General features: G+C 44.5%; 1 protein-coding gene across 2 annotated transcripts in view; it reads left to right on the plus strand.

Annotated features, from left to right (window-relative positions):
- PLXNA4 (plexin A4) overlaps positions 1–14,724 on the plus strand; it is a 705,695-nt gene that overhangs the window by 602,340 nt on the left and 88,631 nt on the right. For both annotated transcript variants that reach the window (XM_066633821.1, XM_066633822.1), the window contains 2 exons: positions 3,718–3,784; positions 12,810–12,956. In XM_066633821.1, the coding sequence (XP_066489918.1) occupies positions 3,718–3,784; positions 12,810–12,956 (214 nt within the window). The remainder of the gene's footprint in view (positions 1–3,717; positions 3,785–12,809; positions 12,957–14,724) is intronic.

Below are 14,724 nucleotides of genomic sequence, written 5' to 3' on the forward strand. Positions count from 1 at the left end.
ATGTGGATACCACATGAGTAAGGGCCCTTTGAATGGATCCTGGCCATGGAAGTGATAGCTTGCCAGAAAAGGTAGTGCTCTTTTATTGGTATTTTTTGACTGGGTCAGCTAAATGCTGCTACAGCCACATGGGAGCTGCTCACAGGAAAAAAGTCAGCTCAGGTGACATTAAAAGGAGACCACCATCACACATATGCAACTCAGCACAGGATACCATGGTTGCCCACTTCCCCCCTCCCCATCAACCCATGTAATGCAGACCACAATCTGTCAGAATCAGAAAGATCCTTGCAGTACAGAATACATCAGCTGATTCAGGTAAGAAAAGCTTTCGCAGCAGCAACTGCAGTTTCAGTCACAAAGAGTAGATCTTGAACTCAAAAGTTGCAAGCTGCTTTAGGGGGTGATGCCATGGCTCAGTGGCATGCATGCAGAAGGTTCCGAGTTCAATCTCTGTCATCTCCAGCTTAATGAATCAGATAGCAAGTAATGGGACATTCCTCTGCCTATGACCTTGGAGAGCCATTACGGTCAATGGGATTAGCTAGATCAGTGGTTCCCAAACCACTGGTTCCCACTGGTGGGTCACAACCTGATTTTTGGTGGGTCACATAAAGGTGATGGAATGGGATAACTAATTGCCTCAAGTCCTGAAGCTATTCAAAAATCAGATAGCTGCTAACTGCCCTGCAAGACAGCTGAACTCCTGCAGTTTGCAAGAAAGTGTAAATATAGGAGATAAATGTTTGAGGGTCTTTTTCCGGTTATTAATACTTGTATATAAATGAAACATTTCTTTCTAGATCTCCTTTAAAAATCAGCTATGTAGAAAGAGGTCAATTTTTAAAATTAATAGAACCTTTCAGTGCTCAGAATGTGACGTCTTAGGCTCTCGTATCCACCTGTTTGCTCCGCAGTAGAAAAAAAGTCCCATCCTGTCCAAAGTGGTGAATTATCTTGCATCACACTCTCTCTGTCAATTCCCTTTACCAAATCAAAATCTAGAGATGCTTCAGCTATGTCTGTCTGAAGCTTCATAACAATCCCAGTCAAAATTTGCACGGGATTTATACTGGTGTAAAATCCAGATTCTTCCTATTAGTTTTAAAGGACTGGCTCAAGATTTATATGAGTGAGGACAGAAGTTGGGGCAGTCCTCAAAGCCTCTTCACAAAGTGGTGCAGAAAGGCACTTGTGCCATCTGCCTGGGAGGATTTTCCCAGGCATAAAGCCCATAGTGGAGCATCAATAAAACACAAGTCATTGTAGGTCTCTCACAAAATTCAGGCTGCTAAGCAGAGATCCTGGGAGTACAAATCAGAGCTCCTCTTTAGTTTGTTTTACTCTTTCAAAAGAAACTCCCTGCTGTTGTAAAGCTAACATTACAGCTTCACTGGAGAAATTCTTACCACATGTTCGAGGAGGGAGGTGTCTTTCACTCTTTCTCTTTAAATGTCCTCATTTGTCATGCATTTTGTCCTCTCCAATTTCTTTTTTAAAAAGTATCTTCTTTCATTCCACCTTCCTGTTCTTTCTTTTCCTTCTTTGACTTATGACCAATTGCCACAGGCCTATTTTACATTGATTACGATGTACTCTATGAGCTGCATTTTTATTCCACCATTCCCTCAAGAAGCTGAGGGCAGCACACATGGTTTTCTTCCTCTGCCTATTTTAGGGTGCTATCTTAACTTGCGCTGGAAACAGGCAGGCCAGTGGGCCTATGCTGTATTCAGTGCAAGTTTGGGGCCAAAAGCAACGCAGGTAAGGAGAAACCTTTCCCCCTTATCCCATGTTGCATTGCCCTGTGGGTCTACTCGAATCTGCATTACCTGACAAAGTGGCGCAAATCCAAACAGCCCGGGACTGGCCTGGTCCACCCAGGATGGGGCCAGGATCCAGTATAGCTGCTGGATCCTGGCCCTGCCTCCTGCTCCCTGCCTGCCTGCCTGCCCACCAATGGTCCTGCCTGCCGCCTCTCCTCCCCCTGCCCTGAAACACTGCTGTTAGGGATGTTTCTAAAATGTTCCTCATCTAAATTTCTCTCTAGATTGAGAAGTTCTGGTTCCAGAAACTCCCATGGATGCCAAAACCTGCAGATAATCAAATCTTTGGGTCTTGGCAACTTTAATCTCCCCCCCACCCCACCGCGTTTTGGGAGGCCTTATTAGATCACTTGCTGTTTTGGGAGAGAAACCAAAAGCGATGCTTTAGGTGTTTATTAAGACTTCCAGGACCTCAGAAGTCCTTATAAAGGCCTAAAACGTCATTTCTTGTTTTTCCTGAAAACCAGAAGTGACTGAAGGCCTCCCACAGGTCTTAGAAGATGTCCTGAGGCCTGTGGAGGTAGTGCGTGGCTTCCACATGACTCAGAATATCCTCCAGAGGTGACCAGAATATAGCTTCAATCACCTCCAAAGGGTTCATATCTGGTTGACCCTGCAGGTTTGGAACCCATGAGCAGTGAAATCCATGAATACAGAGGGCTGACCTGTATTTATTTTCATAACCCTGATTTGTAACTGAAAGAAGTTCTCAGAACAAAAAATTAAAAAATTACATCATATATATAAATAAAATGTATATATACAGTATATATATGTTTCTCAAACTGTGGGTCGGGACCCACTAGGTGGATCACAAGCCAATTTCATGGGGTCCCCATTCATTTCAATATTTTATTTTTAATATTTTAGGCTTGATGCTACCATGGTTTGCATGGACTGCATTTGGGGAAATGTTATAAACCTGTACTTTTAACAAGCGATTATGTATATTCTTTTAACAATGGGACTATAGTCAATGGGACACTCCTAGGTAAGTGTGGGCAGGATTGCAGCCAAGGATTGTTAAAAATTTTCTTGTTTGATGATGTCAATTCAATCATGACATCACTTCCGGTGGGCCCTGACAGATTCTCATTCTAAAAAGTGGGTCCCAGTGCTAAATGTGTGAGAACCACTGCAGTAGAATAAACACATAGAAATAAGACAAAATACCAATTCTGAATAATAAATACAAGTTGGAGCCTCGTTATTCATGAGGGTTCTGTTCCTGAAACCCATGCAAATACCAAATTTCGCGTGAAACCAAGTCACGTGAAATTTCGGCTCCACCAAGTTCCGAACACAACCGGAGCCTTCCTCGAGGCATGTCCAGAGCTGTTCTGAAGCCCGTGGAGGCTGCGCGCAGCCTAAAAATGGAGGCTCCAGAGGTTCTAGAACGGCATTTCCGATTTTCTGGCAAAAACTGGAAGTGCCCTTCTAGGACCTCCGGAGGCCTTTCCAAGACCCGTGGAGGTTGCGCAAAGCCTCTGCAGGCTCCGTTTTGCTCCCCCCGCCAGGAATGGCTCTGAAGGGCAGGGGCCGCTTGCACGCTTCCTGCCACACTGAGCGTGCCAGCCCCCTCCAGCTACGCCACCGCTCCACGCAGGTCCTGGGGACCCAAGTTGAGTCAGATTAACGATTAAAAATATCACGAATAAAGAGGCTCCACCTGTAGTACATTAAGATGGACTAAGCTACAAAGCAAAGTTAAAAACAGAACCGAAATCCAGTGAGAAAACCATTCGTCCTTTCATAAATGATCTCCAGGAAAGATCTTGGCAGATTCAGTATCTAGTGTTTTTACACTTTTGGAGAGGTGGAGCAACAAGCAACAACAACATTTTCTTTCCTCATGTTGGTAATGTTTCTCTCTCTTTTTCTCTCATTCTAGGACAGAATCTGTCGCTGAGAAGATGCTGACCAATTGGTTCACCTTCCTACTTTACAAGTTTCTCAAGGTAAGAAAACCCAGCCTAGGAGGTGGACAAGAGACCCTCCCCCAGTCCGAAATGGTTTTAACTTGGCTTATTGATTTATTTGGGTGGTGTTTCTTTAAAAGCAAACTGGATTTCAATATGGGTGTGAAGTATTTCTTTTACCTTGCATTAGCTGCACCAAACTGCTCAAGCTGGTTAGAATAGTCCAAACAAATAGTGTTAAGTCACTGGTAGATGAAGCTGTCACCTGTGTATCTGACATGAGATTGGATGCAGGACCAGATCATTGGGATGCTGGGAACTGGAATTTAAGCAGAGCTGAGTGTAATCACTGCTGTAAAAAATACATTATAAGGAACTTGGCACATTTTCACATGATCTTCAACATGCTTATGGTTGTGGTAAAAAAAAAGCTTTCAGACAATAGCTAATAAATTAACAGGGTTTAAGAATTCATGGCTTAATAGCTAAATAACATTTACCAATGGCATAGCGAGGTCATTTGACACCCGGGGCCCATAAATTCACCCAGTACAACTGAATTAATTACTTAATTTTTCACATTTTTATATCACCCTTCCTTTCTCAGGGTGGTATGCATGGTTCTTCCCCTTATTTTGTCCTCACAACAACCATGTGAGGTAGGTGAGACTGAGAGATAGTAATAGTCATGACATGAAATGAATAATAAAAATGGCCAGAAAATGAATGCAGTGAATATTTCCCCACAAGCAATGGATGAAATTCTGTATCAAATGTTATATAACATGATGGTATTATTCCGAAAAGTTATTATTCTAATAGGTATTATTATCCTAATAGGTATTATTCCTATTAACAATTTTTGTCCCTAGAGTGTCACCCCCCCACCCGAGGATGTCTCATTGGTTTGTTTTGAGTTAAGGCAGTGGTTCTCAAATTTTTAGCACCAGAATGCACTTTTCAGAATGACAATCTGTCCAGGACCCACCGAAAGTGATGACATTGCTAGAAGTGACATCATCAAGCAAATTAAACTAAATAATTATAAATAATTAAATTAAAGAAAAACAAATAATTAACTAAGGGGAAGCCAATCCTCTTCCACCAAATGAATTTTCTCCGCAGCCTGCCTGCAATAACAACCTCCCTCTCTCCACAAAATAATCAGTGAGATTTTCAGCCCTACCCAGTGCCTAGTTCAATTTATTATATTTAAGCCATATCATTGTCAGGACCCACCTAGATTTACAAGCCTAAAAAATAAACAATTCAACTTTCCAACTCAAGCCTGTGATGTTATCTTCTTTAGTGGGGGGAGTGGGCTGCCTTCCCCTTATTTAATTATTTGTTTTACTTTAATTATTTATAATTATTTATTTTAATTTGCTTGATGATGTCACTTCCAGCCATGACATCACTCCCAGACAGTGATGTCTGGACAGATTGGCATTCTAAAAAGTGGGTTCTGGTGCTAAAAGTTTGAGAACCACTCGTATAGGCAATCAGTCCCACTTCGTATCTGAGAACCCTGCCTGTATGCCCTGAACTTGCCACCCTCTTGTTTAAAAACTGGCCCCTGCTGGTTAATCAGTGATACTTGTAGCTTGTCGTTTATATTTACTGTATTTTTCGCTCCATAAGACGCACCTGACCATAAGATGCACCTATTTTTTAGAGGAGGAAAACAGGAAAAAAATATTCTGAACCAAATAGTGTAATAAAATATTTAATAAACTATAACAGAATAACATTTGAACTATGTAAAGTGAACAGCAGTCAACAGTGGCATTAAGAACCATTATCACTGTCATTAACAAATGGAGAGACTTAAAGGTTTGAGTACTCTAGTTTTCTGGAAACCCCAAGAACTCGTCATCGCTAGAGTCAGAATTTATGAAGCTCATTTGCTCACAATCACTGACATCACCTTCTTCGCTGTCTTCATATAACATACCGTCTTCACTTCCATCTAAAGCATTGCTAATGCCACATTTTTTGAATGACTGTACAAGGATCTCCTCCTTTACTGAGTCCCATGACGTTTTCACCCATTTTTTCAGAAGTCCTCCAGGATGTTTGGACCACACCTTTCCAAGCCATATTCTCATTCCATTTTCATCCATCCATCCTGGCATGAAGATCCCCCCCTTCTTAGGGTGAATGTGAGCATAAACTGGCATGAAGATCCCCCCTTCTTAGGGTGAATGTGATCATAAACTGGCATGAAGATCCTCCCCCTTCTTAGGGTGAATGTGATCATAAACTGGCATGAAGATCCCCTCCCCCTTCTTAGGGTGAATGTGAGCATAAACTGGCATGAAGATCCTCCCCCTTCTTAGGGTGAATGTGAGCATAAACTGGCATGAAGATCCTCCCCCTTCTTAGGGTGAATGTGAGCATAAACTGGCATGAAGATCCTCCCCCTTCTTAGGGTGAATGTGAGCATAAACTGGCATGAAGCATAACATGCCACGTTAGTGCACTCTTTTTTGCAGTATTCGCTCCATAAGACGCACACACTTCCCCCCCCCCACTTTTTTGGGGAGGAAAAGTGTGTCTTATGGAGCGAAAAATACGGTAATTCATTTTGTATCCATGAAAAGCACAGCCCAGGAGATTGGAAGGGATTCACAGGTTGATGCGCCATATACCTCCTTGTTTGCAAGTTCTGTTCAGTGAGTCTTACTTCTAAGGAAATTGTGTGAATGTTTGTTGTCCAGACTTTGCTGCTCTGGTATTTGTTTATGATATCTACATCCCACCATTATTTTATGGTCAGTGGCATCGCTAGGGAGGTGCTGGGTGTGTGGGCCGGGTGACGTGCTGGGGGTGACACGCCCTGGTTGGATGACATGCTAAAATCATGGCATTAAAGGCTACCCTATCATGCCAAACACCGTTGAATGCAGAATGTCCGGCGGAACACAGTGCAAAAAACCTGAGTGAAATAGCTCCTTTCCTTCAAAAGTTATAGCCAAAAAACCAGAAACAAAAAATGAATGGATCCCTATGGAAAGTGAAAGTAAGCCGTATTGCGCGTTTACTCGTGAGTAGGCATACTTGCCATAGTCCGTCAGAAAGGGCAGGCTGAGAGGAATCCAACGACATGAGAATGGTCCTGATCCAATGAATGCAGCCCAAAAGAAACACACAAGGATGTTCCTCCCTCCCAGCTGCGAGTCTATTGAGCCCGAAACGAAGCCACATGGCCACGTTTACTCGTGAGTAGGCAAACTTGCCATAGTCCGTCGGAAAGGGAAGGCTGAGAGGACTCCAAGAACGTCAAAATGGTCCTGATCCAATGAATGCAGCCCAAAAAAACACCTGAGAAGTACGTCCCTCCTTCCCAACTGGGAGTCTATTGAACTCTATAGAAAGTGAAGCAGCCTTACGGTCACGTTTACTCATGAGTAGGCAGATGTGCCTTGGCTGGTGGTCAGGCCAGGCAAAGAGAAATGTGAGGACACCAGAAGGGTCCCAATCCGATGGAACTGGAGCGCAACAAATGCTCCAGAATGCAGCCTCTCCCCCCCCCCCGCCCCACTAAAAAGGACAAGAAAAAGAGGCTTGAGCTGGTAAGGGGAATGTTTTCTATTTTCCACTTGTAAAGCCAGGTGGGTCTATATCTTGATATGCTTGAAATAGAAGAACTTTAAACTAGGCACTGGGGAGGGCTGAAGATCTCACTGATTCTTTTTGGGGGGTGTTATTGCAGGCAGGCTACAGAGTAAGCCCCATTGACCACTATGGGACTTACTTCTGAGTAGACATGCATAGGCTTGAGCTCACAGGCTGCAATTCTATCTGCACTTTCCTGAGAATAAGCCCCATTGACCACAATAGGACTTGCTTCAGAGTAGATTCACTTGGTGGAAGAGGACTGGCTCCTCCCTATTTAATTATTTCTTTTATTTTAATTTAATTATTTATAGTTATTTATTTTAATTTGCTTGATGATGTCAGTCCTGGACATGACATCACTTCCAATGGGTTCTGGACAGATTGTCATTCTAAAAAGTGGGTCCTGGTGCTAAAAGTGTTAATATGGTGTTAATAAGTTGATGGGGGGGGGTGACTCTACAGGTTTTCAAAATCACTAAAATCAGAGTTTGGAGGAATAATACCATCATGTTATATACCAATCAATGTGTAATTTCATGAAGAATGCAATGAAACAAACCACATTGAAATATCTGTGTTCTAACAAAAGGTACAGCCAAAAAACCAGTGGGGGTGGGGCAATGGTGCATCACCACACCCACCACCTGGGGCATTGCCCCACCCACTGTATGGGGTGACGCGCAGGCTTCCGCACTGTTTGACACAAATCCTAGTGACACCACTGTTTATGGTAGAATGCAAGGTAGCATTATTAGAGTTCCCAAGTAGGCCATCTCTCTTCCAGACATTGGTCAAGTCAGCCCTGCTTAACTTCAACAAGGAGGCTACCTCATGTGCCTTCAGACCAGGATAGTAGTGCAAGCAAGCCCTGTTAAGCATTTCCATTGATGGTGTTACCTCTCACTGTGTACAACACTGCATATGACCACAGTGCCTGGGTTTCCATGACCAAAGGTGCTGATATACTACCAATGGCAAGGGACAAGCACCTGGTATACTACCTGTTACCCCCAATATTCTACCATCTTGAAAGTGCATCCTTCAATGTGCGTCCTCTGGCCTCCTGTGATCTGCTACCTCTTGCAGCTGGAGAAGTTTTGAAGGGCCCTGGAAGGTCAATTTGGTGGCTTGTGCTATCAGATTCCCAATTCCAGCTCAAAGTGGGGAAAGTGAGTCACTTAATGCTTTACTCTCATAATAGGCTATTTTATTTTCCCCACTCAGCTTCTTGTCTTCCTGCCTTTAGCCTGAAAACACAGACCAATAAGGCAATAGGCTGCAGTGCAGAAGCAATATGCTGCCAGGAGATAAGCTAATTAAGTGGCAGGCAGGTGTGGGAGGTAAAGGACCCACTTTTGCTGCTGCAGACTGAGTCTTGGGAATTTGCAGAGGACAGTACTGAAACTGTTCCTGTGAATTTGGGGCAGGCTCAGGGATAAGAACCAGAAAACCAGAGGAGAGAAACAGAAAGGAAAAGATGAGGGATGACCTGATTGATTGTGGCTGCAATACTGTGTAAACTTACTTGGGAGTAAGCCCCAAAGAGCACAGTGGGACTTACTTCTGAGCAAACATGCATGGGACTGTGAATGTGCATGGGATTGCACTGTGTTTGCACTACACTATTTGTAGTGTATTACTCCTCTTTCTGCTTCCGTCTCCCCCTTTCTCCTTCCAACTCCTGGACTGGAAAACCCTCAAGGCAGGGATCTGTCTTTTTTATAGTTTGCAAAGCACCATGCACCTAGATGATGAGATTTTTGTTGATGAATAATAGCCTAAATGCTTAGGACAGGGATGTGTCAAAACCAGGAAGCTATTCTTATTTCACTCCTACCCTTTTGTCTAGAACTGCAGGACAGCAATATATGGTTTGTTGTATTATCTTCCTTATCCTCCCTTATCCTCTCAACAGCCCTGAAAGGTAAGATGAGAGGTAGCAACCAAGGTTACCCTGTGAGCTTTCCACAGGATGGGGATTTGAATTTTTCTCCTCTGGTACTCATCTGACAGTTAACTGCTATTCCACACTGGTTCACGGTACCACGTCGATCTTTTAGCAGGAAGTTCACAAATATATAACAGTACCCTTTGTAAAGTTCCAGGATTACGTATTTCTTCTCCAAGAAAAATGAAAATAGTAGGACTTTGCAGGATGAGATTCCTGAAGATTGACTAGTTAGCAGGATGGGGGATGAATGAGAGTGGGAAGAGAAGGCAAGTACACAGGGTGACCAAATGCAATGATGGACAGAGTGCCTATATCTTTAACCATTGTGTTGAAGGGGGAATTTTGGCAAGAGGGAATTTCGGCTCAACATGGAAGGGTTTAAAAAGCTGCGCCTGCCAAAATTCTCATTTCTATGCAATGGTTAAAGGTATAGGCACCTTGTCCTCCATTGTATCTGGTCATCCAGCATGCGCATGGCTAAAGACTTCCATGAAGAATCACTGTTGTGGGATTCAACCAGCAACTCAAGATATCCTGGGATATGGTCAGCCTTACTGAGGCCAGCATCAGGAATTGGCATTATCGGTTTCTAGATGAGGCTCAGATCCTAGCAACAGTCCCACTGGTCCTCCCCCAAGCTTCCTGGACAGCTTCCTCCCTCTTTCTCCTTGCTTTTGCTGTTTGTTTGCCAGCCCTAAAGCAAGCAACAAGAAGAGTGAGGAGGAAAAGGAGCAGCAGGCTTGCCTTGCCCTGTCCTTCTAGGCTGCGGTACGAATTGGGCCCAGAGGGAGAGGGAAGCATATGGGCAGTTGTGCCACTGGAGAGGAGTAATTGCACAATTCGGTGCAAGGTATTGGGAAGGGACCTTAAACAAGGGCTTCCAGCTGCCAGGGAGCAAATTCTTATTCCTTGCACCACTGGGGCAGCTCTCAGGCCAGAGGAATGACTAATCTTATTTTTGACAGATGATAGCCAGAGGATACTCTTCAGCTGCCTGTCAGGCCAGCTGATCTGGGGAACCAGTAGGGGCCTACTGCAAGGGCCGACCTCAGAGCAATTGACCAAATTGATGCACAGGGGAAGCAAGCAGAGCACTCTGCAGCAGGCACCTCACTCTATAGCTGATACTTTGGCATAGAATATTCCATGCCAAGGTGTTGTGAGGAGAGCATGATGAGTGGAGCATTGTCACTGAACGCCCTCCTTCTCGCCTACCCCTGGGTTTGATTGTCTTGAAATCCCCTCCCCCCCAGTGCCAAGTGCCTCACTGCTGCAGCTCATCCTGTTGAGTAGGGGGAGCCACAAAAATGCTCTGCAACTCCTAAAGCCAGTCATACCTGCTGCATCCAACATGACTATTGCTTCATGTGAAGTTCCTCAGTCCGAGTAGCTTGTCTCTCTGAGTAGCTTCACAGGCTGCTTTGTTTGTTTCCTTGCCCAACCTTTCCTGTCACCTCTGAGAACCCAACCATTTCCCTTATGTGACTACATAACAGCTTCAGCTCTTGAATCTCAAATGTACTCCACATCTTGTCCCTCAATCTGGCTGAGGCCTAACACTTGGGGGGGGGGTGCCTAAATCCTAGAACTGGCATTTCTCATGGCTTCTCACCAAAATAGAGTTCACTACCACCTGCATTACCAAAGCCCTGTCCTGTGCACTGAGACTCACCCCCCCAAATGTTTGCTGCATGGATTGACCAGCAAATTGAATTAGGAGTCTCAATTCCTCTACACCTTTATTAGGATCAAACAGTGTTCGCAGCAGAGTATGTGGAATTTTCAAGTTACACAGAACTCTCCCTGGATGATCAACAAAGATCAACACAGGGTTTAGAGTGACAGGGAAAGATTTTTCCAAGACAGTATGGTCTTAAGCCCTGCCTGCAGTTTCTGTCAGTCTTGAAATGATGATGAAGAAGCACTCGCTGTTTAATTAGTCTAGAATAGTTATTTGCCAAAAAAATCTTAGACATTTTCTGAGATAGAGAAATAAATGAAGATTTCCTTTTGGAAATAATAAACACAGCAGTTGGCCTGATCCATCTCTAATACTAACCAGAACTTGGCGGTCCTTGTAAAGCAGACAAATCAGGTAAAGCGGAGTTGTTCTCATCTGAGCAGAGCTGAAGTTTACTTTTAAAACACTAAAATTAGGTAGGTTGTTGGGTATCACAACCCAGTTTATCTCCTGTTGACTCTATGCATCTGACCTCTCCATCTCCCAGAAAGGACCAAGATGGTTCAGACATTTCCCTACAGCAATGTTTCCCAAACTGTGGAGTTGCAAGCTGATTTTTGGTGGGTTGCAAAAAGTTTATGAAAAATTAAAAACAGCAAGTTTGCACGCACTCTTGCCCAGTTTGCAGAAGAAAATTGTTAGCTAAAATACTAACCTGTGGTATTAGGTCATCTTCAGACCCCCAAATTAAAATGTCAGATTTTCTTATTTTCATTAGTAATTGGCTTTCCATAGATTATGTGTGAACCCAGTTTCAGTCTTTTGTTTCACTTGGAAGTCCTAACTGCACATCTTGCTCATCTGTTCAGCCTTCTTGGTACAATGGAATGACTGCAAAGGTTTGGGGGATCAGTCCTAGAACTTCATTTCAATGGAGAGTCTAGCAAATGTCTACACATACATATTACAGGTGTGCCCTGGTAACGGTGCATCCCGTATCCACGGTTTCACTTATCCTTGGACACCTGTGTGTGTGTGTGTGTGTGTGTGTGTGTGATGATGATGATGATGATTTAAACTTACCAGGGTGAAGGGTGAAATTCTTGCTTGAAGTAGGTTGCTACAAGCTTAGGAGCTCAAAGCTCCTTCGAGCAGCCTGGTCTCTTGCAAATAACTAGATAGAGTTCAACAGGAAGCAAACCTTAACCTCTTCCTATTAACCTCTGGCTAGTTTTTTGTTTTGTTTTTAAAGGGCCAGGGGCAGCCTTCTCCTTTGAGAAACTTGGGCTGGGATAAGACCTTAAATGACCTAAGGGGCTCACGGGGAGGCAGGAGCAGGGACTCCGCACCCCCCTTGTGAGCCAATTAACAGCCCAATCCTGAGCTCCCATGGTAAGCGGCTGCGGCAGCACCAAAAATTGCTGCTGCCGCATCCAGCACACCCATGGCAGCCATGGGCCGCATCTCGGGAGAAGAGGACTTTCATCCCCTTCTTCCGGGTAAGGGAAGTAGCCCCGCAATGGGGCTACTCAATTCACCACTGACCTTTTGGAAGAGCATTTGTGTGGGGCGCTGAGCCCTGCAAGAGCACTTTGGATCTGCTGGAGCAGCACATTGCACACAATCAGTTCTGAGAGCTGAATTTGGATTTAGATTGGCATGGACACTGGTGAGCTGTGATCTCACAGCACTCAGGAAGTGAGCTGGGCAGGCTCTGAAAGGGATGGTGGGAACAATGGAGCCCTCTCAAAGTACTTATATGATGTCACGCCAGCATCTCACCACTTCACTGCCCTTGTTCCTCCCTGCAGGAATGTGCTGGCGAACCTCTCTTCTCCCTGTACTGTGCCATCAAGCAGCAAATGGAGAAGGGTCCAATTGACGCCATCACCGGGGAAGCCCGCTATTCCCTAAGCGAGGACAAGCTCATCCGGCAGCAAATAGACTATAAGACTCTGGTGAGTGAGGGAGTGATCAGTGCAACTCTATTGGAATGGATGGCACCAGGTGCTTCCACATTTGAGGATAGAATACTGGGATGGTGTGGCATCCTTCTTCCTCTTCAATAATATTATGTATGGTGTGTGGAAAAAGCAAAGAGAAGGTTTCTTCCTCTGTCATAACAAAATGAGAACTTGGGACCAGTTGATTAGCAGTGCATTCAGGACAGACCCACCCCCACACAAAAGAGGCATTTCTTCACAGAATTACCTTATGGAATTCACTGCCATAGTGTGTGGGTATCGTCACCTTCTTAGAGGGCTTTAAAAGGGGAATAGAAAAATTCATGGAGGATGGTACAGGTGGCGCCTTTTTATCCATGTTAGTTCCATTTCATGACCTGTTGCAATTAACAAAAAATGTGTTGTGCTAAATTCCATAGAGTTAAGCAAATACGCTGCAGCTGACACTTGGGGCTGGAAGGAAACTAAGGCATCTGTTATCAATCCCCTCCTTCCCCTTTCACAGGTGGGATGCTGAGCTTTTAAGAGTCCAGTCCAATGCATTTCTACTCAGAAGTAAGCCCCATTATAGTCAATGGGGCTTACTCCCAGGAAAGTGTGGAGAGGATTGTAACCTAAATCTCATGCTTTGCTTGCTGGGAAGGCTTGCTTGTGTCAGTGATTGCCTGCACCAAGGGGGGGGGGAATTGGGCAAACACTCCCAGGGTTTTTTAAAGCAATCCCCTCTGTTGCTACCGCACCTGCCCCTGTGTGTGTGTGTGTGTGAGAGAGAGAGAGAGAGAGAGAGAGAGAGAGAGAGAGCAAGCAAGTGCTCCACCTTGCTGCACGTGTTCTGGCTTCAGAGGTTTTTCACCCCCCCCTTCCCCTCTTTAGCCTCAGCTATCTAAGGGGCTCCAGGAGTGTTACTGTTCCTTTGCAAGGGGAACCTCTTCCATGGCTCCAGGGCTATTTCCCTGCCTGGGCGAGGCGGAGCCTTTTTGCAGTGTTTTGGGCTGCCTTGAAACTGCCAGATGGAGAAGCCAGTGCAAGGCAAAGGAGGCAAAGGTGTGTGTGACTTTCAGTACCACCACCCCGTTCTTGTTGAGACAAATCTGCAGATAAAAAAATCCGTGGATAAATAGGCTGCACCTGTATATCAATTAGCTGTGATTGCTCAGTGGAGCCCTTCATATTCAGAAGCAGCCATTCCTGGGGAACAAAGAGTGGGCAATCTAGCTGGCCACTATTGGAAGCACCCTTAGTCTGATCCTGTAGGGATCTTGGCAGTTTTGTAGTTTATTTGGGTAAGAAACATGATTAATAATAATAATAATAATTATAATTATAATTATTATTATTATTATTATTATTATTATTAACAACCTATATAAGTTGGAGTGGTTGCAGTACCATAGCTGGAGGGGTAATTTTGCGGGTGCCTGAACTACACCTTGCAAGTGTCCCCTCCCCGTCCGCTTCAGAGCCATTACAGTTGGTGAGAGAAAAATGGAGGTGTCATGCAGCGGGGGGGGGAGCTGTCATGTCTTCAGCATGTCATTATCTGTGAATGGCTTGGAACATACTGGGTGGTCACCCCCTCTCACCCCGCTCCATGCTTCTGTGTCTCTGGTTCTAACAGCCTAATCTGTTAATATCTGCTGACATTACATCTCTACAAACACACTCCTTCACTGCCCTTTAGTGAAATTGCTCAGAGCATCTCTTTGGTTAAAGCCCAACAGGGAGTTTTTAATGGTGGCAGTGAAGCTACTAATGAGGCATA

This window comes from Tiliqua scincoides, chromosome 7 (assembly GCF_035046505.1).
Source record: "Tiliqua scincoides isolate rTilSci1 chromosome 7, rTilSci1.hap2, whole genome shotgun sequence".
NCBI classification, from domain to species: Eukaryota; Metazoa; Chordata; class Lepidosauria; order Squamata; family Scincidae; genus Tiliqua; species Tiliqua scincoides.